Raw genomic sequence first — 25814 nt, 5'->3', positions numbered from 1 at the left:
CGTAAACAATATACTGACCACCAGAGTATCTTTTTCCTACAATTTTGCTTAGGACTCTCCTTCATAGCATCCGCGAGCAACTCAGAAATTTGCTCCTCTTTGCTTTTACTTAAAGAATTCTCACTAGGGTTTAACGTAATTGGTTCAGGTTCAGTTACTCTAGATTTTAAGTCGGGTTCTTCCTCAGAATTTTTTTTTAAATTAAGATCGCCATTACTTATGTAGTAAGTGAGTAGCTGGAAAAGGGCACGACCGCTGTCTGAACAAGTTCTTATGTGTAGCATGTTAATTGATGTTCGTAGGTCTATGTGAGGGTTTATGCCGCTTTGCTGAAAAAGTATAGATTTTAGTAAACAAGCCCATTCCGGTTTTTACTATTGATTTCAGAAGTTTTTATTTGCCTAAAGACACTAATGTTCTGATATTACATTTTCAGTTGTTTAAAGCAAAAAGAACCGGCACATTTTTAAAAAAGTGTGGAATATATTTTTTTGTAAGTATAGGTACCCTTTAAATACAGAACCTCATTGGACATAATTTTAACATAGTAATGAACTCAATAAATCTCTTTATGCATGACTAGTAAAATATACTAATATATTTTATAGTATACTAAATAAATACTTTATCGTATACTACTCATAACTATATCATCTACAACATATGGAGTTGACATGACAGATACAGGGGCAAGTTGCTAGAAAAGTTTTGGTTTTAAATAAACAAAACATAAAGCATTAATTAGAAATTGCCAAAACAGAAAATATCAAAGATTTTCAATAACTGGAAAATTTGGTTTTTCAAACAATTTGACACCCTATTATAACAGTATAAAAAAAAACAGTAGATTTTGTATGTCACAGTGCCTTCGGGAAAAAATAGATTTTTTTAAATTTGGATGTATATTTGAGATAATATACTTGCACTGGGTCTATCAACAATGGATCAAGAGAAAAAGTAATGTAAAACCCATTGAAAACTTTTGAAAGAACTAAAAACGACGTCTTACTGACAAAAAAATGGCAAACAAAAGAAATTCGTGGCAAAAAATTCAGATAGCTTAGATTTTAATAAATAATTGGATCTCTGTGAAAACTTATCTACGTCTTATTGACTCCCAGACAGGAAGATGTTAGTCAGACTATTCTAATATGTTTTAAATTAATCTACTATTATACATATATTTAATTAAACTTTTTTTCTACTACCGTGCGTAAAGTGCTCACTTAACACACTTCCCAGGGTGTGTAAAGTTTCATTTTTACGTACTAGCGCCTAAAAAAGTAATTTGACGTTTATTTGACATTTAATTTATAATTTGTCAATAAATGTTTTGACATTTTTTTACCGTAAAGTCGTTTAAATGCGTAAAGTAATTTGATATTTTTGATTTTTTTTATCTTTTCTTCGGTAGTAGCAAAAATTTTGTATTCATGGGAATTGTCGAACTCGCCTATGGCTCATGCGACAAGTTTCCCATTCATCAAAAAAGGATAATTTTACACATTTGTTACATAAATAACTATTTTCGGCCACTGACAAAGGATCAATAAAAATAAATTTAAATATTCTAAGAAAACAAGTGGTGTAAAAAAACACTTGTTATATGCTGTAAAATAAATGTTAAGAGTTAATATTAGTTTATTATATTACTTACTTGTGATAAATAAAAAAGAAAATTTTGTGTTTTATTTATTGTTTTCAACAATTGCTATTTTATCGGCCACTACTTGGAATAAATTACTTAAAATAAATTTAAAGCGCTTATAAACTTACCTTATCGGTGGTTCTAATACTAATTTCAAAAAGCCCCAATTCCAAAACATTAATATAATCCCTCTGTAGATCCACTTTAACAGTAGAAGCAACTCCATTTTTCGGAGGTGCCTTATCGCTCAAAAATAAACCGCAATCCTCAAACATCAACGTTAGAGTCGAGGTATTCGCGGCAGCCGTCAAATGCGAGGATAAACTAAAAGCTCCTATTGTAATGACCGATCTTATTGGTACGTGTAGGGGCCTAAAAATGTACAATTTATTTCATTATTATTCGGTCAAATCTAGTTTAGTTTAGTTATATAACCTGTAGTCTACGGCACAATCCCATAAATGGACGTGCAATTCGGTCAGTACGTCTTTGGCTACGTAGCCCGCTATCGGGTAGTCTTGTACGTTGAAAAAATCTATGATATGTGAAATCCAGGTGTTCGGTTGTTGGCCCATTTTGTGTCTCAATGTTGCTTTATTAAGGCCTAAGGATACGGTCACAACCTGATAAAAAACCGAAATATATTTAAATTTAAAAATTCTGTTAGTTATAAATTTAAGTACAAAACGATAATATTTTAAAAAAAATCGTCTTATAAGTGTGTAATTGAAAGTTATAAGTCCACAATTAATAGTCTTTTGCCCACCAGAGCAGCATCAGATCAATATACATATACATATGCTTAAATACATCATTTAAACACTATAATTTTATTAAACTTAAAGGAAAAAAATTTATACAAAGAAGGTTCGCACAATATATTATCAGTCTTTTTGTTTTATTAAACCTCATTTCGCACTCATAATACTTCCAGAGATACAACCGAGAATCCATTCTTTGTGGGGCAGACGGTTTTCGATTTTTTTTTCTTTTCTTTCATTTTAAATTTAGTCGATGGTATAATCATTCTATTCAAAATTGTTATTTTGTACTTTTTTTTTTTTTAAGTAAACGCTACTAAAAAAAATAAAATGTGTCCTACCTTTACATGGTGCGTTTCATGATTGGCCTGTATCTTCAAGGCAACAGTAAACATTTCCCTGAACCCACTCCGATTGCCCGAGTTTAAAATGCTTTTTTGTTCGGATTGGTATATGGTAGGAAACAGGTCTTTTCCAATTATGGCACCTATATCTTTTAATGGCGAGTTGGATGGTTTAGTAGGTTGAATATCTAAAAAATTGTTACAGTTAAAAATATATAAAAGCCTAGTAGGCAATAAATTATAAATTACAGATCAACTCAACTTCGAGTATGCATGCATTCAAGAAAACCTGAAATACTTCTAGCTGTTTTCGAAAGTTTTCTTGCAAAAATGTCTGTAATGGCCATAATTGATCCTTACGCAAGTTGTAACAAAATATGTGCAAATATTTTATTTCAGCTATGATTGGTCAATTTGACCAACGTTTAAAGACACTTAAAATATCAATCAATGCCAACAACTATGTAATGTTGTATAATGATAAAAAGAACAAACACATATATATAAGTACCTAATGTTTCCTTTTTTAATTATTCCTAATATAAAAAATAGAAGCTAAAAAAATTCTCACTTTATAATTTAACTTTTTTAAATAAATTTTCTCCTATTGTTTTTTTTTCTTTTGTAATTTAATTTTAATAATCTGTAGAATTCTAATAAACTAATAAAAATTTAGAAATAAGTAGGTAACAATAACAGTTATATTTTTGAATAAATAAATTTTCTTGTTTCTTCAAGTACTATAGAAAATACCTTAATATTATAAGCTCTCTACTTTTATTTTCAGCCTGTATACATTTAATTATAAAAATGGAAATTTATTTCTACTTTTTTATTTTATAATTTTTATGCTTTTTTTTATAGAAACGCTCAAAAAATCCCACAAAGAAACTAATTCATTATTTCAAAGAAATTGTCGGTATTTAATTCATATAAATATGTCTCTCTAAACCCAGGTTGATTATTACATTTTTTAATTGAAAAAAGTCAACATTTTGTTTACATACTACGATATCCAAAACTTTCTATTAAGAGGCAGATAATTGATAGAATAAACGTCAGAGGTATTTATACTATTGGTAAGTTTAGGAATTGGATTATTGTCCATTCAATAATTGCAGATTATTTGGAAAATATTCCGTACTCGATAAAAATTTTATAAAGTGTAATAATATTGCTCATAACATTAAAAAATTTAAAAACAGTCACAAATAATACTAAAATTCAAACAAAAATAAAGGAAAACCGAAAGACATAAATAATATCTAGATAAACAATTTTTAAAAAATTTTAAAAGGGACAACAACTCAGTATTCTTACTTAACGATGTGATGACGATGCGATATTCCGTTTAATAAATTATGCATATGATTAAAAAAAAAACAGATAAAAATTTTTTCCACCCTTAAGGCACCCAGCAGCAACCAAATACTAAGATCAGCTATCTTATCAACCTGCTTATTAAATAGTGAGGAACGATAGTTCTACTTAAGCACATTGAAAGTGGTTTTAAATTTTCAGTTAAGGCACGATTTGCTGATTCTTTGATGAAGTAAAAATGTTTATTTATTTTGGATACAAATGCATTTTTTAGTAAGAGATATAGTAGAGGTAATAGGTATAGTAAAAAGAAAAAACAATACTAAAATGACTCCTTCTGTTAGCTCACAAAAAGCCGCCTACAAAAAAGCCTAAATTATTTTGTGGCATATATGGTAATTTTTTTAAGACTATTAACCAACATACAGAGTGTGTTTTTAGTTGGATACGCGATTCCTCAGTAGTAAAATCTGGACAGAATTAAATTGTCACAAAATTTCCTTTTTATTTGAGAACTTAATATATCTCTACAACTACATACTAGAAACAGGTTTTAATGCAGAGCATGCTTTTATCATGACTTATTACCGGACTTTGTCATTTATAATTTCATTTATATATATTTTTAAGATCCTAAATAATTTATTTCCATTCTTGTGAAGTTAGAAGAGTAAAATTCTGTATCTGTAATTTCAGATGGTGGTTGCAAGCACTGCACTTAGGCCTTAATAGGCCCATTGTGCTCCTCTGTTGAACGACTAGGGGACTTCTCCCTCAGCTCCTTATCCAGTCTGATTGATCCAGGTCATTTGCGGATTGCCTACAGTTTGTCGGGGTAGCTGACAAGACTTGAGTATCATCCCACCGCTTTTTGAAAAGCTTGTGATTGAGATTTTATTAGTTCTTTGATATTCGCCATGATCAGCTCAGATCCATGAAGTTCTCCGGCCCTACTGGTTGAAGAGCGGCGGTCTTCTTGGAAAGAGAGCCGGCGGCCTGATTTCCCTTGCTGTGGTTGTGCTCTTTGATTTAGCCGACCTCCACTCTGTTTTTGGCAGACGCTTTCACCAGGGTATGATGGCACTGCCGCACTAGTTCCGACGTGAGGCGTGGTGTTGACAGCGCAAGAACTGCCTATCTGCAGCCTGTGTGGATAATCACCGTTTTATCAGTAACGTAGTAAAATTATTTGAATTTATTATGGCTGGATTTGTATCAGATTTGTATTCTGGTTTCGCCTTCTCCTTCTGTCCGATTGCTGCTGTCCTACATACTGACCTACCGATTTTGGGATTAGTGCATCTTCTTTTTAAAGCATTCCTAGTCTATGAATCAGTTTATCTTAACATGGATTGTGACAAAACCATTTTGAATTTGGATTTAAAAAATACTTGTCAGCAATATCACCTTGAACTATTTCGTCCCCAAATTTTATTTACTTTTTTTAACTCTTAGGGTAAGACTAATGAGTGAACAAAATAAGTGTTGGTCTTGCAAAAATTGTAAAAAACAATCTACTTTAACAGTGCTATTTTCCTGAACATCAAGTGCTTCTCCTGGAACTGGCAAAAGTGATACCAACGAGTCCATGTTATTTACTCTAGTAATGAAATTGAAAGGTAAAATGATCCGGCTCTTAGATTTTTTTGGAGCAAACAGACGCGATTCGACAGCTTTTGACTTTTCGTTACCTACTCAGGCAGAGATACGCAAATGCGTTGGCGAATTAAGGTCAAATGAGCCAGGTATGATACTTTTTATCGTAAAAGTTAGCATCCCTATTCTATTGGATCATTTTACTCATATAATTAATTTATGCCTTAAGAAGGGATGTTTTCCCTAGCTTGGAAGACTGTTATTCTCGTTCCTTTACCTAAAGTAAATTCACTATCTCGAATTACCAATTTAGGACTTGTAAGTCTCTTGCCTGTTTTAAGTATGCTTCTTGAGAAAAAGGCAGTATAGGCATATGTTCTCTTTTGTTGATAGTTTCGGTTTGCCGCCTTCCGCTCAGTCAGGTTTTCATCCCGGTTTTACCACAAGCACTTTAAGAAATTACTCAATAATTTCAGCGATGGATTAGAAGCTGGCTACTATACTAGTCTTACTTAAATATTCAAGAGCATTCGATAGTGTTGATCACAATCTTATGTATGCTAAATTAAAGTCTTTGGATTGTTTGAGAGTGGTTTGCTTTTTTATTTCGTATTTATGTAGTAGGCAGCAGGTTGTGCGTACACAACTGGGAAAATCGACATTGGGCACTGTAAAATCTAGAGTCTCACAGAGGTCCATTGTGGGCCCTCCTAATCTTCCAAATTACACTTTTGACATTAATAAAACAACTAGATACTCTATACAATCAAATACAGTCCTATGCCGATGAGCGTTACACATTTGATGCTAAATATTATAATGATATAGAAACTGAAATTTACAGTAACTTCTCAACATTTGTCACAACCAAGGTCTTGCTTAGATCAAGCGCCGACTTAGGAGTTTCTTAAGGGTTTTCTTTCTAATTCATGTTGCGAAAATTGGGGAATTGTATGTGACACAACACAAGGCATAGGTTTCAGGATCATATTTCAACACTGAGTAAAAGGAGATATGTAAGATTAAAAGTTTTATATGCAAACAAACATATTCTGAACTTCAAAGTGCGTAAAAAATTCATTTAGTTTATCTCTTTTTTTTTATCCGTGCCTTGCTCTGGTTGAGGCTTCAAAGGATGCAAAATAACTATTGTCAATTTATTTATGGGCTTAAAAACTCTGATTTTAATATTTTTTTTATTACAGACATTTATTAAATATGCGTTTAAGATTAATTTAAGAGTAGCGGTTTAGTGAAACTTAACAAGCTCGAGATCGCCCTTTAAGAATTATTAATGTAATAATATCATAATTTTTAATAAAGATATTACATATCTATTTATTTTATTCCTTACAAATCTCTTCAATGTTCTTAATAAGCTTATTGTTATTACGATAACATTAAAATAATAAATATAAAAACTTACCACAGTGAAATAATTGAGCGTTATTGACTTGTACACATACATATCCCAAATCGGTATCACCCTTATAGCCACTTACAATAAACACATTTGCGTTACTAACTTTTAACAACAATTCACCTTCTTGTCCTAAAAATTAAAAAGATTGCAATGATAAATAACGTTAACTAAGCAATACCATTATGAATACCTGGTATAACATTATCTGTGCTATCTCTAGCCGGCGGATTTAAATCTAAAATACCCTCTAAAATATTTAAAGACATTACAAACTCGCTTTGGCTAGTCCGTCTCTGAGGCATAGGCATATATTTAGAGCTATGTTTAATATCATAAGCTGAGTAAAAAACGTTTAGTGGTTCCTCGTCTTCACTAGAGCTGCTATCGGACTCTTAAAAAAAACGGTATGACACTTAATATAAAATATTTGAAAAGCCTAATTCCTAGTTCTTACCATACTGATATCCAGCATTCGCAACAATGAACTTATCGTCTAATGCCAAATTACTAAACTGCATTAACGGAGTTTTATTAGTACAGGGTTTGGGGGCTTGGGATTCCCAGAGCAGCAGATCGTTATTAATCCTATTATAAATCAGCTCGTAAATATGCTTCGAGCCTAATTGAATTGAAACCGTTGGTAAAGCCACTTCAACGAGAATTTCTGTGTTCGAGGTTGTCGTTTCTATAAAGTTGTTCAGCTCCGACTTATCACCGGGAATAACTTGTTCTGCGGCTTCTGAAACATCTAAACGGGAATATGTAATGTGGAATTAATATTAAATGGTGAATTTGGTACCATTGCTTTCCCGGTTGTGAGGAGTGTCACTTTCATGGACCACTCTTTTACCACCAAAAGGACCCGGGTCTGGGTTGCCTTGGTTCTCAAAGACGCCATAGAACGAATGCGTCATTGGATCTGGGATTTCATCGTGATCATCTTCGTCATCGAGTTTCTTTGGGAAAAATTTGATGGATAGTCTAAAACCAATTCAATAAGGATCAAACGTTGTTCTAATGTCATACTCATATACAAAATTGTTTTTTGGGGTTAAACTATTGAGATTTCGTTTTTTTTGTTCAAATAAATAATAACTTTAAATTTATATAATTTTATATAAAGATTTAACATTTCTAGATCTTACTAAAAATATCTATCTTTTTTACGATTAATATTTTCTTCATTCACCAACAATATCTGATTAGGTAGTGATCTGATAAATAGGCAAAGTAGTAGCAGCTAAATCTTACTTTGCTTTAATTGATTCTCAACTTTACTATAATATTTTTTATTGTCCACTTAACATCAACACAGTCACAACATCAGGTATACAAATTTGGGCAATGTTCCTTTACTTCTCCCGACATCCGAGTTAACAAGGAATTGCTTTTGGTATATGAGGAAGAAGTATGAAAAGTCTTGATTCTTACTGTAAATTTAGCCAAGGAGTGAAAAAAGTATTACTATCCTGCACATTTTATATTATGGAGGCATACTTTCAGAATGGTTTTACTTGACTTCTGACTGTGATATTTATTAAAAGTGTTGCTACTGTCGCTTAATAGTGTTCTTGTCCTTTTATTTTATATTTTATCTATATCTTAAGCGTTTATCATTTAGTTTGTATAATAATCTTAGGGTAAAGTTTGGATTTATGTATTTGTGCATATGAGTAAAAAGTATTATTCATATATTGTTGTTAGGGTAGATATCAATTTTACTAAATAGAAATCAATATTTAAATGAAAAATAAAATAAAAATTATCGTCTTCGTCATTCGTTAACATTCGAAATTTAAAGAAGCCTCATGCTTAATAAAAGAAAATAAAGACCTAAAAGAAATAATGTCTACATTACCAAATTGAGGAGGGTAATTTAAGAAAAAAGGCTTCTTAAAGAAATAGTGGCGATAAATAAGACGAAAACTTCAGATAACAAAAGATCTGACATTGATTATCTTAATGAAGGATATTTTATTACCTTTTTTTTCGAATTCCAACAAAGCGAAACGAATATTTCTTCCACTACCTATGATAGAAACACTAAATTTTGTTCAGGTTTATTTTGAAGTCCGAGATAAATTTATCAGTTGTATTTTATCGATTTTTATAATTAACATTTTGGTGTGTAGACGTGGTTTTAATTAGTGTACTGTTCTGTTTTTACCTTTTGTTTGTAGGTTTTAATCAATAGGTTTGTGATAACACTAAGAGATCTAATTATAATGTAAGTTAATAATTACTTTGTTACTCATCATTTACGTTTTTAACCTCGTTGTACTTATATGAGTATTTACACGCTACCAATCTGCCTATTCAGCTAACCAATTACCTATTGATTTACTTATTTGATTACTAAGCAAACCAACACTGTAAATATATATATTGCCTTGGAACTACCACCTGAAAGAACAAACAAAATTCCAGAACATTCAGCTGCCTAAACTCATCTTTGAAGCCAACCTGAATCCTAATTATAAAGAAATCCCGCCCTTTAAAACGGATAAACTAAACCTTGAGGACATTGAAAATATACCCAGTATCATTACCCAAGAAAAGGAACAACTGAAGGAAGCCCTACTCTTTGACGGACCTTTTCATATACAGCCCATCAGCATTTGAACCCTGTTAATATATATTATCATTCTCAGCTTCATTGGGTACCAAGTCTACGCGAAATACTTTAAGATGCTACCCAAACTTCTAGCAGATGCCAACCGCTCTCGTTCACCCGAAGCCACAACCAGTCAGCCTCAAATCATCATCTAAGTTCCCCTGCATCCCCAGGCTCGCCTCTACGAAGGGAGGAGTTACACGCTACCAATCTGCCTATTCAGCTAACCAATTACCTATTGATTTACTTATTTGATTACTAAGCAAACCAACGCTATAAATATATATATTGCCTTGCCATTAAAAACAATATTACATTACTATTAAGTTACTGTTCAAGTTAAGCTAGATTTTAAGTTGTAATTTCCGCTCTTTAATAAATAATTTTTAAAAAAAAGTTATTTTCGTGTTGACTACATTTAACTATGTGTATTTAATAATTATTTTAATACTGTCTTAAGAAAATTTTTTCTTAGTTCTTTTTCTCTCATGTAGAACTCCTGAAAATAGTAATATAATTACCGAAACGTTGACGAATTAAAAAATTGCTTTCATTTATCGTCCAATCCTAGGATCATCAAACAAATCTCTGAATAACAAAATTTAATGACTTAAAACTAAATTTGAAAAAAAAAAATTTGCTAAGAAAAAAATTTATGTTTCTAAAAAAAAATCTAAAACTTTTCATTAGTATTTTTTTTTTGAAGAAAAGATGTAAATCCTACAAATCAATAGTATCAACTTTTTTTCATGTTTATTAAGGTGCTATAGGTTTAGTTTTACAATATACTTATATTTACTATGTTAGAATAAGCATTTGAAACTTTTTATACCTTTTGACAATTTTGTCACTTGTATTACTGTGATTTTTCTTCCGTCACCTTAAAAAATCGAAAAAAGATCTTCAAATTGATTAGTGTTTGATTCGCTTTTTTTCTAAAAATTTGTATCGTGAAGAAATATGGACGAATTTATCGTTTTCTAATTTCTTAAAATGGCCCTGATTCAGTTTCAGTGAAATTTAAAGGATTCATGCATGATATTCAAAATTTGATTGTCTAAATTGCAAAATGTAAACAATAAATCAAAAGAACTTAACGATCACCAAATAATCGTTAGTTCAGATCCAACGATAGTGTCGTTTATTTTTTAATTTTTGTGTTGATGTACAATTTGAAAAATATTTTAATGATAGTGTGCGTATTGAAATGGTTTATTTTTTACATGTTTTAATTAAGATATGTTTTATTACTTTTAAAGGTTTAACTAGAACTAGACACATGTTTTGAGACTTTAATCAAATTTTGTTGGTTAGCATATAATTCGAATCGTGATTTTGTAGTGAATGTTAATCTTTATTATGTTTTTATGTTATATCTTTCTTTAGTAGTTCTTGAACTACTTTATTATTATGTTGTATGATATTACTTTGTAATCGATTTGCCGTTAAAACCAATAATTACATTTTATTTAAATATTATTTATACTAAAAAATGGCTAATTTTCATAACAAATTGGTAAAGTGCGCTCTTCTTAATTTATTTGTCTAAAAGGCTTTTAATATTATTAGTTATACGAATTTCTGGAATAAACTATAAAATATGCTTCAGTTTTTGATAATTTGGGGTTTTATTATATTGGCCCAGTAGTAAAGTGATTTTTTTCGAAAACGACAAATCAATTACGATCAAATTCATTGTTTTTACTTTTTTCATGATGTTAATATAATATATTTATATATTTATACTAAAAATTAATCTAATATTGTTTGTGAATCATGCAATTAATATATTTTTGAGGGTATCAAAAAATATATCACAAAGTAAAATGCAATATTAAGTAAAATTGAAATGAAACATATATCCCAGTTATGGCAAGGACTTCATACAATTACCCCCAAATTAAAATAAATTAATGAAATATAAATAAACCATATTAATAATTTGAATCTAGTATGACCTAAAATAGCCTCTTTACACCATTAATAACATTGTCAAATTTCATCAAAATAAAAATTGTTAAAATATGAAAACAGATTTGCATTAAAAAAAAATTAAAAACCTTTTACCTGGCATGAGATTTGCTACTCGGACCAGACACAGTGTATTTTTCCTCCTTGCCAGACCGTGCCACGTGTATACCAGTAGTGTTTTCACTCTCAAAATAATAAATGTCTAATAATTTACAATCCACCTCATACTCGCTACAAGTCTGGCCGGTTTGAAACATCGTATGAAATGTTGCGTTTTGCAGATTGAGCGAGAGATAGTCCGGCCGCACATTTCTGTCCCACCACGGAACTTTACTCATATCTGTTGCGGCTCTAAAGTCCGGAATTGGAAATCTGCAATAAATATTTTGCAGATTAAATATGATTATAAATTATGTCAAATATTTAGACATTACAAATTTACTTTTGAAATTATTGAATTTTATTTAGCGTATATTCTATGGAGCGCGATGATACAGATAAATGCTTAGAAGGCATGGAATCTGATATTTCAGTCGTTTGTGACTTTATATGGCGCGCAATCGTTAATCATTATATTATTTTGTATGATCAGCAATTGTAATTATAAGTGGTAGGTATCACAGAAACTCTATATAAAAGTTTAATGCCTATTTCTTAATTGTTTTTAAAAGACTAACATCTCAAATTCATCTAAACTTACATTTTATATTTATTTTAAACACGGCTTGAATAAAAATCTGAAAATTGAAATTGCAGTTATAAAAGTGAGAATTTATTTACTTACACTATCGCGCTCCGTTTTTTTTTTCAAGAATCAAAAGTTATTCGAAAAGCCACAGATTTTGAAATAAAACTTAAACATTAAATAAGTTAGTTCTATGATTGGAACCTTTGGTGTGACACTCAAATTACGAGACAGTTTTACCACGAACTAAAACTCTTTATTTTTACTCTCGACACGTGTTACACTAACGATGTTAGTATTTTCGGGAGAAGATTAAAACTAAACGAAAACTACTTACAAATGGCCTTATATACTAATGATGTAGCTAATAGAGCAGAAAATGCAGTGACGCATGGCCGAATAAATCTTAAACACTAACTAAACTATATAATTGACTATAAGAGATTGAATCTTTATCCCTGCTAAGAATGTTTTTTTAATTTTTGAATATTGCTAAACTTTCGTATGCATCTAATTTCTGTTGTTATATTAACTGTTTTAAGTAATTTTAAGTTATCTATTCCTACAAAGTGACCAGTATTTAAAACATGTTCAGCCACACTTGATCTTTCAACTCTTCCATATTTCACATGAGCTACATGTTCTATAACTCTAACATAAATTGATCTTCTGGTTTGTCCTATTGTACTTTTTATCACAATCGTTGCAATTAATCTCATAGATCCCAGACCTTTCATTGGTCTTTATTTTATCTGTTGGATTTCCTAAAAAACTTCGTAACTTGGCCGAACTTTGATCGACCATTCTTAGACCTAATTCTTTGAAGTCAAAGCCTCTCGTCAAGATAGGATCATAGGTATTGCAATGAAAGTTTGCTTATTTTAATTTTTTTGGAATGTGGTAGAGTTTTTAAGATTAACTTTAAACCTAATCTGCCTTCCAATCAGCTTATCAATAATCTTATTGTCATAACCATTGACCCTAGCAATTGTTTAAATTGTTGCTTTTTCTTTATTAAATCTGTTATTACTAAGAGGAAATGAGGCCAAACGATGTACCAAGAAATGCATGCTAGCCATTTTATGTTGAAAACAATGACTAGAGTCACTACTTATGTATCTAAAAGTGTTTGTTTCTTTTCTATAAATATCAAATTCTAACTTATTATTATTTTTTTATGACAAGTATCTAAGAATGAAAGTTGGTTATTTGTTTCTTGTTCGAAGGTAAATTTAATAGATGGAAAACAGTTATTGAGTTGTTCTACAAGATTATCAATATTGCATTTGCTTTTGTCGAACACGCAAACACACCATCAACAAATCTTAACCAAACTGGTGGAAAATATTGGAATGTATTTTTTGCATTTAACTCAAAACGGTTCATGAATAGCTCTGCTAGGAAGGGAGAGAGGCAATGGCTGTACCTTCCAGTTGTTCATAGGATATGTAAATTAATGTCAGATTTAAAAAACATGTAGCTCATGTGAAATATGGAAGAGTTGAAAAGTCAAGTGGGGCTGAACATGTTTTAAATACTGGTCGCTTTGTAGGGATAGATAACTTAAACCAGTTAATAACAATAGAAAATTAGATGCATACGAAGGTTTAGCAATATTCTAAAATCAAAAAAAAAAACATTCTTAACAGGGATAAAGGTCCAATCCCTTATAGTCAATTATACAGGGTGTCCCGAAATTACATCGCAATAGTTTACCAGCCGCATCTTTGTCTAAAAATAAGACAAAAAGTCCATATACAGTATGGTTCAAAAGTGCATCGTTTTTAAATTACAGGGTGTTTTATGAATCATGTTAAAGATGGTTTTTTGTTAATATATCCGGAACGCCTAGTTGTAATCTTTTGAAATTTTCAACATTTACTATTGGTTTTATTAAAAACTGATATTGCAACCATTTTTGCCAAAATGTATACAGGGTCGTGTAAAATAAGTGGTCGGTAAAGTTTAAATTGTTAAAACTTTTTTTCTAGCAACTCCGTGATAATTTTGGTATTAGAATTGAAAAGAACAAACATTTTTATATAAAAAAGGTGCTCTTGTCTAATTTCGATAGGAGCTTCCGTTTTCGAAAAAATTAGATGTAAATGTTTTGCAAAGAGAACGCGTAAGTTATTTTGGTAACAGTTAATAAAATTAAAAAGCATCTTAAAAATCCGTTGGGAATAAACATGACCTAAGACTATCACAAATACTGTATTTAAGATCAAAAATTGATTTTCGAGTTCAATTGTTTTTTTTTTTTAATGTAATTGAATAGGTAAAAAAAAGGAACAATTAATTTATTACGTAAAAAAAAACATAAAAACACCAAACAAAAAAGCACAAATTACAACAAATGTTCAAAGTGGTTTCCATTTTGCTGAAGACACAATCTTGCCCTACGCGTTATGCCCTTAAAACAAAAAATGGATTTCTCTTTATTTCATTAACAGCCCAATTAATCCTTTGCATCAGTTGTTCATGGGTATTTATCTCTACGGCATATACCAACTCATTTAAATGTCCCCATAAATAATAATCTAACGAAGTTAGATCTGGAGATCGAGGAGGCCAATTTATAGGACCACCTCGACCAATTCAACGTTCAGGAAAATGGTTATTCATCCACTCACGCACATTGCGACCAAAATGAGCAGGCGCTCCGTCTTGTTGAAAAATCATGTTTTGGCATAAGATAAGAGGAACTTCTTCCAGAAGCTCCACAAGATTATTTTCCAGCATATGAAGATAATTCTCCGAAGTTAGCCGATTGGGTAATTCTATCGGGCCAATAAGTTGGTCCCCGATTAATCCCGCCCAAAAATTTACCGAAAACCTTCTTTGAAAATTACTACGCCTTATGGCTCTTGGATTTTGATCTGCCCAAAAATGCATATTATGCATGTTAAATGAACCATTTCGTGTGAAAGTGGCTTCGTCCGTCGATAAAATGGAAGGAATTAAGTTTGGATTATTAATTACCCATTGACAAAATTGGATCCTCAACGGAAAATCGTCTGGCTCTAAATCTTGGACCCGCTGGTAATGAAACGGATGTAACCCTTGGGATCTTAGCATTCTTCCAACCTAATAAAAATTAAATTACTATCGTGACAATAAGTAATTTTTTTAATTACTTATTATAGAGCAAGGGATATGTGTGGCTCTTGACACATTTCTTATACTTGCCCCCGGATTTTCTTCAAAAACATTTAAAACATTTTCTAAATTATAATCTTCTTGTGGTCTGCCTTGTCCACGAGCTCTTTGAAAACTTCTGTTATTGCATAAATTTCGGTGAGTGTTTATAAAAACTTGACGATCTGGAACATGTCTTAGGGGAAATCTTCGGCGATACTCACGGACAGCCGCTAAAGAACTGCCGTTATACAAACCATAAACAAAATGCATGTCAGCTAACTCTTGATTTGTAAATCCATCCATAATTTTTGAAAAATGAATCACAAAAAAGAACTAATTTACTTTGCCAAAGCAAATTTAAAAAATGTGAAATGTCAACAAAACGTTAAACAAAATTTAACAAATAAACTAATTGTCAACAAACACAGCCAACTATGATTTTACAAGATGATGAGATTACAAGATTACAAATGATTTTACATGATAGATTTGTAGTTACTTTTTGAAATACCAATTCATGATTTATTAATAATTGATTTTTTCGAAAACGGAAGCTCCTATCGAAATTAGACAAGAGCACCTTTTTTATGTAAAAATGTTTGTTCTTTTCAATTCTAATACCAAAATTATTACGGAGTTGCTAGAAAAAAAGTTTTAACAATTTAAACTTTATCGACCACTTATTTTACACGACCATGTATACATTTTGGCAAAAATGGTTGCAATATCAGTTTTTAATTAAACACCAGTAGTAAATATTGAAAATTTCAAAAGATTACAACTAGGCGTTCCGGATATATTAACAAAAAACTATCTTTAACATGATTCATAAAACACCCTGTAACCAACCATACTGTATATGGACTTTTTGTCTTATTTTTAAATAAACATACGGCTGGTAAAATATTGGGATGTAATTTCGCGACACCCTGTATAGTTTAGTTAGTGTTTAAGATTTGTTCCGCCATGCTTCATTGCATTGTTTTGGTTCGTGGTAAAACTATCTCATAATTTGATTAAAAAAGTTTATTGACAATTAATGTCCTCATCAATTCTTCTGAACAAGAGTGTTAAAGTAAATTAATTAAGTAGTCCTAAAAACAGTTAATTTAAGAAGCAAAATTTTACCTCCTAAGTGAAACTTTTGCATTTAATGGAAATATGCTTGAAAGATATCGCTTCCAGTTAAAAAATAAATAGAAAAAAAGTGGCGGAGATATGAGGTTTCTGAAAAATAACTCAATAACACATTTGTCAAAAGATAAATAATCTTATTACTTGCAAGGTTACCAAGGAAAGTTTTCATTGGTTTGCTTCCATAATAAGGAATTTAGATACCATGACGAAAAAATCTGGATTATATGGATAAGTAGATTAACTGATTTAACCTAACTTAATTATGGATAAGTAGATTTTATTTTTTTTTTTAAAAGAGTACAAAGCAACGATTACAATTTGCAAAGTTAAATTGAATGAAGATAAAAAAATGCCTCCTCCTGTTGCTATCCTGCAACATTCTTTTTGGTGAAGAAAATAAAATTAGGAAGTAAATCTCAGAAATATAATAAGCTTTATAAAATATCAATCTGTTTATAAAACCTATACTTGGCTTAACAACTGAAAAAATTATTAAATTATTAATACATAAGTACAAATTTATAAGCAAAATAAAATATTCTAGTAATTGTAGAGCCATTTTTTATCAATAAAAAAATGGCTCATTGTGGTTTATAAAAATGAGGGTTTTAGAAGGCCATTACAATCACCGAACCTAAACCCTACTGAGAACCTCTAAAAATATCAGAATCATTAAAATAAGTTTTTTATTAAAAAAAAAACAGATTTATTATTTAATTCTAGTTTCCATTTTTAACTAGTCATTTGTAATTTACTTTGAATTCTAAATCCAAGCGGTGAACACTTACCTTAACTTAAAGTTAAACGAAGGACAAGAGATTTTTAGATCTTGCACTGAAGTGACAGATGAAATCTGCCCTTCATTAGTAACTAAAGCATTTGGATCTTTCTGATCAGTTTTACAAATCGGTGGATGATAAATAAGGGGAGCTATTCTGTCTATTATGGAAATATCGAATTCCAGAGAACATTTCTCCAGGTGCATCCTAAAAAGATTTATTTTTAAAACTTACATTTACACAAATAAAAAGTACTCACGAAATGTCAGTTTTTGGTCCGCTTTTTTTTCCGACGTTCGCACGTTTTCCAATGCGCTTCTTATGTTTGAATTTCACAGCTAAGTTGGGTTTGGCTGCGCTAGGTTTTTTTGCGTTTTGGGGAAGCTGGAAGTTCAAAATGGGGATGTTTGTTATTCCCCCGGTATGAAGGTATTCCGTTAATTCTAATTTGGATACGGTGAGATCTCCTTTAATTGAGAAGGTGCTATTGCTAGTGCTTTCATTGCCTTCTAGTTTAACGGGAGACGCTAACAGTCTGGAATAAGAATAAAAAGAAATATAAGAAATAACAAAAGTATAATATTCCCAACTTAGGTATCCGAATTAAAAACGAAAGCTGCATATAATTCATAGAATGAACAAAAGCGAATACAAATGAAATTCTTACTATAATTATTTTGAACCTGATTCGACACATAAATGTAGAATAAAAAATGTAATAGGTTGCGGCCATGCGGGGTAAATGAGTTGAGCATTAAGAGCTTATGTTCTTCATTAAAAAAAAACATAAGACTAAGATTATTATAATTATCATTATTGGTAAATAAAAATGTAAATAGTATTTCTTTTTTTTGTATAGGTCACTTATATCGTGATTTGCATTGGTTCCCGGTGGGACACTAAAAATATTTGTACAATAATGTATTTAAAAATAAAATTGAATACATAATATGCACTGAAATTTATAAATTAGGTAGGTTGTCGTTTGGAATGTTCAAGCTTTGTACTTGATCATCTTCATTTAGTTCTTCTAATCTAGGTAATTCACTGTCTTCTTAGGCTTCGTTATCATTATCTTTTTTATCTAAATTAAAAATAAGATCTTCCACAACCGTGTCTATTGTTAGTTCCTTAAGATGTATTTTTTTAAACCTTCTAGCCCGCTCACACCGAGACTTATATTTTTCAGAGAATTCTTTGAAAAAGTCGTCACAATATTGTATGTCCTCATCGAAATTAAAGTTTAGGTTTTTGATTGCCACATATTCTTTTAATTTAGCTCAAACTAAGCCAATTGAGCTTAAGTCGGATGAAAGGATAATATGGAGGTAACCCTATATGAAGTATTACAGTGTTTTGCAATGTTAAAGTAAATTAGTTTAGTATTATAGTATAAGTATTAATACTTTAATACTAATCACGAATTTGAATCCTACAGTTTTCCTTTCAAATTTTTATTTCATTCGCTTACTTTGGAAACAAACCTGAATATTAAAATCAAAAGTAGTTTCAAATCTAAACAAAGTGCTAAAAAAATTGTTTGATTTGATTGATTTATATATCAGGTAAGTAATTCCTATTTAAATGAATGGGAATTCAATAAAAAAAAGGATTTTACACAAATAGTGATTAAAAAGATAAATCGTATAAATCCTTGAATATTTTTGAGCAAATTGGATCTTTTGATTTTTCTTTGACCGATGCATGGTTTTTGCTTAAAAAAATAAAAATCGTGTTACGCGAGGATCAAGTCCACAAAAATCTGATGCGGTATGGAAATGTGCTTTAACTGAAAGCAGAAAGAGATTAGATTTGTTAGGATTAAAATTTAAAAAAAAACACATTTTTTTTCTGTTCTAGATACACTACTCTTCATTAAAATTCCACGTTTTGTGATGACTATAATATTAGGATAAAAATTATGCTCTTCCTAAATATTAAGCCTGAAAAAATGCGTTAGCATATAAGTTTACTCATACAATGAAATTCCGTAAAAAAAAAATTGCATTCCCGTTTGAGAATAAAGTTAATAGTAAAACGTCAAAAAATCTTTTTTAAATTATTTCTTACCAAGCAATTTTTATAAAAAACTCTCTAAAACGTACTCTGCTGTCTGTAGCTGGCTGTCTCAAGTTAAGTGGATAAGAAACCTTGGAGGAAATCTGAATTAGCTCCTACGATTTTCTTAGAATAACTCTTTCTGATAGTTATCTGAGACGGTTTTAATAGATCTTAGTATTTTTCTTACTTGTTAAATACAAGTCATTTTAACTTTAAATATTTTGTACAGTTTCTTACCTCAAGTGACTCATATTACAAGCATTATCCAACGCCTTATGCACATATTCAAATCCATCCGAAATGACTCCAGAAAAAATGGAGAAATTGACGCTATCAAAAAACTTTTGTGCTAAGTTACGCATTTGCCAAACCAACATCTTTTCCGTTCCCATTGTGTGAGTTAACAAATCTTCGTGCAAGAGGATCACCGCTAATGTTGCCACGCGCAATTGAAACTGGGATATTTCCGCTGTTGGATCTAACTCAATGTTTGTTGCTGGAAAGAAAAAAAAACATTGTTAATTATAATTATATTTAGAAAAATGTTAACTGACATTTTCTTTTAGTTTGTGATGTATTCTCGGTCATAAAACTCATCATACTGGAAGTCGTACTAGATTCCATCGAACTGCTGCAGCCGCTTAATGTACTGTCGTGCATGTTATTGTCGGCTGATGGCATTGGCACGTACAGGCTATCGGTACTTTCGTCTATCGATTAAAAAAACCAATCATACATTAAAATAAAAATGGATTTTAAGACCTAAATATTACGCTTAAGAAAAACGTATTCTCGTGAGTGAAATTCATTACCTAAAGCCCCTGTAGACCAACCGTGTCCTTGAAACAAGTTAAAACCCTGTAGATTTCTATTCTGGGTTATCATTTCACGAAGTTGCTGTTCAACGATTTTATAGTCTTTTTCTGTCATTGGTTTACTGCGGGGCGACTCTTTGTGAACTACTTTACTAAAAGAAAAACAACAAAAAAAAAAGTTTATTATCTATTTATTTGTATTTAACGGTAACTGCAGCTTTGATTGTCTAGTATTCAAATTCGGCACCACTTAGAGATTGTCAAAATAATTTGATAGTTTTGACAAAAACTATTCTTAGGAGTATTATTCCTTTTCTTAAAGAATGCCAATATCTCACTTTTCTTGGAAATCTATAATTATTTTAAATAGCATAAAAATACAGCAATAGCAGCCAAGAAAGAGCAAAAGAAAAAAAAATACAAGAAACGGCTTTTCTTCAATTTTTATACTCTTGTAAGTAAAATACATTGGGATTTCCTAAACCGAAAGGAAATTACTTTTTTTTCTATATTCATGATAATATTAGTAATTTCTTCCCAATTATTGAAGTTAAAAATATTAAGCCATAATTAAACCACAATTGGTTTAATGGTTAAATTAAAGGCTTCCTTTAGTTTGTCTTTGTCTCAGAGTTAGCTAAACAAACAAATGGTGTCGTTCTGGGGAGTCGATAAAGACAAAAACTACAACACTCGTATTATTTTAGTTTAAAAAAGTAAAAATCAAATGCCCAGCTCTACTATATTATATTATAGAATTAATTTTAACAGAGTTTTCTGTTTGTATAATATTATTATTGTTGTTTGGTCAATGAACTTTTTCAATATGACTTCTGAAATGACTTCATGCTGAAATAGCATGTTTTACAGCAATTATTTATAGTATACCACCCTCGCAAAGCTGCTGAAAACTTAAGTTAATTGATATATCAATTTTTAATTTCCTTGTTAATGAACTTTCACTATTATTGAACTATAAGAACTAATTAAATCTCTAAAGATCAAATATTCCTTTATTCCGTTTCTCAATGTGTAAAATAGACATTGAGAAACCGACGAATCAGTGGATTTAAAGTTTCTAAAGGTATATAAGCGCATAAAAAAGTCCTCTTTTTATGCGATTTTAACTAATTATCGACTAATATCTCTAACTCCCGGTTTTTTCAAAAGCCTTGAAAATCTAGACTAAAACACATATTTTCAATGCAAGAGAATTTGGGTTTAAAAATGCCAAGTCTACTACAATTAAATCTATTGGTGGTTCCTATAAATAACGATGTAAGAAATGGGCAATTTACTGGACACATATTTTGTAATTTGTGCAAAGCCTTTGAATATTTTTGTTTTCACACACTTCTTATAATACTTAAGATATTACACATTTTCTAATCCCAATGTTAAACAAATAGAATCATATCTTATTGATTTCAATGGTTTACAATATGACTTCAACTATTTCTCTTTCTGATCTCTATTAATGATCTTGACAGCAGTTATCGAAATTAGTGATTGTATTGTTTTGCAGATGACATAGCATTAATTAAAAATCTACCATACTTGCAGATCTACATATGGGTCTGCAGGAGATACATTGAAGGATTAATTCAAGGCTCATATTAAAAATAAGTTAAATTCCAATGATATGCATCTAAAAATTTCTACAAATTCCAAAAAAGTCTAAGCAGTAAAAAAATTATCTAGCAAAAACCTGCTTAATTCTCTTGCTACTAAATAATAGTGGTATTGTAAAATTGCATGAAAATCATAATCGTCCCGCTTGTTTTGGTTTAATTATGGAACAATGATAGATAATGTGAAACTTGTACCTCTTGGCATTTTAATTTATTAGTTTTCTTTCTTTTTATTAATTTTATATAAATATATGATAGTTTTAAAACTTAATTTAATTTTAATATTGACTGCTTCACGCGGTATCGTCTCTTTAGTTCATTTACTATCAGTATTGAAATTGCAATGCAGTTTCAACAGCTTTATTTTCCAAATTTGATTATTCTATTTCTATAATCCAATTTATGTACAATTATGACCAGATAATTACAACCGAGATAAAAATATCAAGTTAAAGACGTAAAAAAATGAAAAACAACCACTATAAGGAAAAAAAAATGGTCAAGCCAAAGTTTGTTCCATTTCCTTCCGTTTTTTATTAATTAACCACATATTGCACCTTTTTTAAAGCAAAATTTTAAATTGCTAAAATAATTATTAACTCACATTAAAAACTCTTACCTTTTGTCTTCCAAATCAACTTTAGAAAATCCCTCCACAAGCTCTGCCAAAATATGAAACTGCCTTGGAGACAAAAATAAAATGAGTGACCCCAAGTTTACCTCTATGGACACCTTTGGACCATTTATGTTTTCTGATTGCTTCAGTTTAAGTTTTACCTCTTGATTATTATAACATTTACCACACAAAATGACATGCCTGTCAAGTATTTCTTCATTAATGTGCCCACTTTCACTTTCAGAATCATCATCGTGGGATTCAGTAGTCGATTTAAAAAAGTATTCACTGCCTTTTGAAGAGTCTTTACTTTCTTGTCTAAAATAATGATAAATTTAGAGGATCACTTTTCTATAATTAGGGACATATTACAACCTTTTTAACGACTTAGAAACTGTTTTATCCACACTTGAAAACTCCACAGTAGATATATTCACTCCCTGTAAAATTAAATTTTTTGTTGCAAATGAGTCTATGAGATATGCCTTTTGTGATTCTGGGTTTGAAGGGTCCAAAGTATCTTGGTCACAAAACTTTTCTGTGCTGTAGTCGTCATAATATTCCATCCTAAAGTTAAGACATTAATAAACAATTTATACCAAAGACATATATTTTAAGTTTGCTTACGAATCAATATTAATAAGTAAACCAACTCCTTTGTCATTTACTTTTGGCAAGTGCTCAATTTGTAACTCTGTATTGCTTAGCTTAACTTTTACCTTCCTAACCACTGCAAATAATCAATAAATAAAATCATTTTAAAACTTTTATTATAATATACAACCAACCTGTGTCAATAGTTTTGGCAAACTGTTCAATTCCCTCAAATGTTTGATAGCTTGATTCCTTTTTTGCAGATTCCCCTTTGGCATACTCCTGAGCAAGCTGCATGGAGCTGGTCATGGAGTTCCACATAGATTCAAACATTGAGGTGGCTTAAAAATTGTATACAAAATAATTTTAAAACTTTCAAGAATTATAATACTTACCATCTTCTTTAATTTGCTTTGGCTGAACAGTGATTTTGAGGCCAGAGATTTCAACCTCAGTTGAATCACTGAATATGGAAGTCCATGGTACATAGATATGAATTTTGTCTATGTACCCATCTACAAATTGTAGGGGCCAGTTTTGGGAGTCAGCAAGTTCATTAAGGGCCTAAAAAAACGGTTTCTGTAATTTCTTATTTTATAGTCTAAGCAAAAACATTGTTTTTATTAGTGAACTATTCTAACATAAGAGCCAGGCAACCATTATTTGATGAATAAGTTTCAAATCTTTATTTGTTATTGTTACTCTTTTTGTATCTTATTTTCCTTTCAGAAATATCCCAAACTAGCGTCTATGTCAGTAGTGTGCAAGGCATATACCTAGATACAAAAAACAACTGTATTTTCCATTTTTATTGCCATTAGAGAATTTGTCTTTTAGTTTGGTAGCCTGTCACAAGAACATTATATGTTACACTCTTAGGCTGTTTAAGAGCTTTGAAGATGGAAATTAACAAATCAGATACACTTTTATTGTTCATTGTTGAATAATTTAATTTGAATTAAGTAATTTAAATATACATTGTCATTAACAAAGCTTAATTAAATAATCCTGAATTGATAAATTAAACTAAAAACATGATAATGGTAAGCCCACCAGTTATTTATAAAATCAGTCAATATAATACAATAAACATCTATTTAACATTGAACTAGATAATTATGATTCTATGTGATAATGGCTGGTCTGGGAGATCTTTATAAAGTTAGCAAAAGCTGATATTAAAAAAATATTTTTTACATATTTTTCTCTAAAACAAACTAATATGATGCACAAGACACTTGTCTTGGGTCTTGAAACTGGAGAAATAAGTAAAGTTACAAAGCATTTACAAATATGTACTAAATAACTCATTTAAGGTATAAGAATACATAACATTGAACTTTTAATTGGAGTACGTTTTAGTAAGTTCTCAGTTCAATTTTCAGTCTAATTTTTTTTTTTTCTAGAGGACAATGAAAAGAGGCGAAGGCCAAAATTTCAGATTTAAAATAGCAGAGAATTTGTACAGAATCATTATTTCTGGGTTATTTGTAATTGAATATTGTCCAATTATTATGCTATAAAATTCAATATCAAACATGTATAAAATCCTAAGTATGTATAAGATACTACCAATACATTAAATAAAACTTTTAATTAAAACTTTAATATTTTATACTTGTTTCCAACATTATAATTTTTTTCTTTTAATGAAATAATTTTAATTTTACAATCATCCAGAATTTCATTTTTTTTAAAACATGAATAAAACTGTTGAATTGTATTATAATTTGTAAATATTTATATTGCAGAATTATCCACAATTGATTGACTCACTAATTTTTGCAATGGACTCTGGCACTATTGTTAGCTAAATTTAAAAAAAAGTATTTAACATTTTTGCCAAAGTAAATTTGATTTTTGGTAAATTTTAGATATTGCTTTTACAATAATGATTTGATGGCAATATGTAATATGAATCAAAAAAAAAAATTAACGTATGTCCAAATATATTTTTTTAAATATGAATATACTATTGAAATATATTTTAATTTGGGACTATTGAAACTTAGCGGATTGTACACTAATGAGGATTGTGTTCCAGCTAACTAACTATAAAGTTTGCTTTACAAGTTTGCTTTAGATACCTTCATCATAGTCATATGTATAAGTCATAGTTCAAACTTTTCATTTTTCAAACAGTGATTTTTAATAGAAAAGTTCCTGTAATATTGGGTTCCATCCCTCAATATTTAATTGTTTGCTTTTGTCTTAACTCAAGAGCATTTTGAAGGTTTTTTTTTCTCGAAATAGCAGTATTTCTGGAATTTAAAGAATATGTCTCTCAAGACAACACGGTCAAAAAGGTGTATTCCTTTTAGTAAAAAATACATTTCAAAAAATACATAAAATATAAATACTGAAAAACATTGCAGAATTTAAAAGGCCCCATGTATACAAAGGTTTTTTATCAAAAATGACCTTGTTGAAAATTACTTTGTATCACCTCATTGAGGTGGAATCACAACTTCTGAGATGTTATGTATATATGAGACTACAAGTTGCAAAGGTAAGTTGTTCAGATTATTGAGGGATTGAAATGAAAAATATAAATCCTGCATAAAGGCTTTTATAACCCTTTATGCAGCCTTTATAGTGTGTATGCATGTAAAGAGTAATTTCAATGGTTATAGACAGAATAATGACTTTCACTCATGTAATACTATAAGCAGGGTAAG

The 25814-nt window shown here is 30.2% G+C and overlaps 1 protein-coding gene across 2 annotated transcripts in view; it reads right to left on the bottom strand.

Moving 5' to 3' along the window:
- LOC126734817 (autophagy-related protein 2 homolog A) overlaps positions 1-25814 on the bottom strand; it is a 56340-nt gene that overhangs the window by 24505 nt on the left and 6021 nt on the right. For both annotated transcript variants that reach the window (XM_050438571.1, XM_050438572.1), the window contains exons 2-20: positions 23532-23700; positions 23331-23477; positions 23170-23272; positions 22918-23109; positions 22546-22860; positions 20293-20447; positions 20035-20190; positions 19718-19976; positions 17679-17954; positions 17429-17626; positions 11774-12049; positions 7892-8073; positions 7547-7840; positions 7283-7483; positions 7096-7221; positions 2751-2941; positions 2084-2271; positions 1777-2020; positions 41-329 (exon numbers count right to left, since the gene is read on the bottom strand). In XM_050438571.1, coding sequence (XP_050294528.1) covers positions 41-329; positions 1777-2020; positions 2084-2271; positions 2751-2941; positions 7096-7221; positions 7283-7483; positions 7547-7840; positions 7892-8073; positions 11774-12049; positions 17429-17626; positions 17679-17954; positions 19718-19976; positions 20035-20190; positions 20293-20447; positions 22546-22860; positions 22918-23109; positions 23170-23272; positions 23331-23477; positions 23532-23700 — 3961 coding nt within the window. The remainder of the gene's footprint in view (positions 1-40; positions 330-1776; positions 2021-2083; positions 2272-2750; positions 2942-7095; positions 7222-7282; positions 7484-7546; positions 7841-7891; positions 8074-11773; positions 12050-17428; positions 17627-17678; positions 17955-19717; positions 19977-20034; positions 20191-20292; positions 20448-22545; positions 22861-22917; positions 23110-23169; positions 23273-23330; positions 23478-23531; positions 23701-25814) is intronic.

The sequence above is a fragment of the Anthonomus grandis genome, chromosome 4 (genome assembly GCF_022605725.1).
Source record: "Anthonomus grandis grandis chromosome 4, icAntGran1.3, whole genome shotgun sequence".
Lineage (NCBI taxonomy): Eukaryota > Metazoa > Arthropoda > Insecta > Coleoptera > Curculionidae > Anthonomus > Anthonomus grandis.
This window is presented reverse-complemented; position numbering and strand designations above follow the sequence as displayed.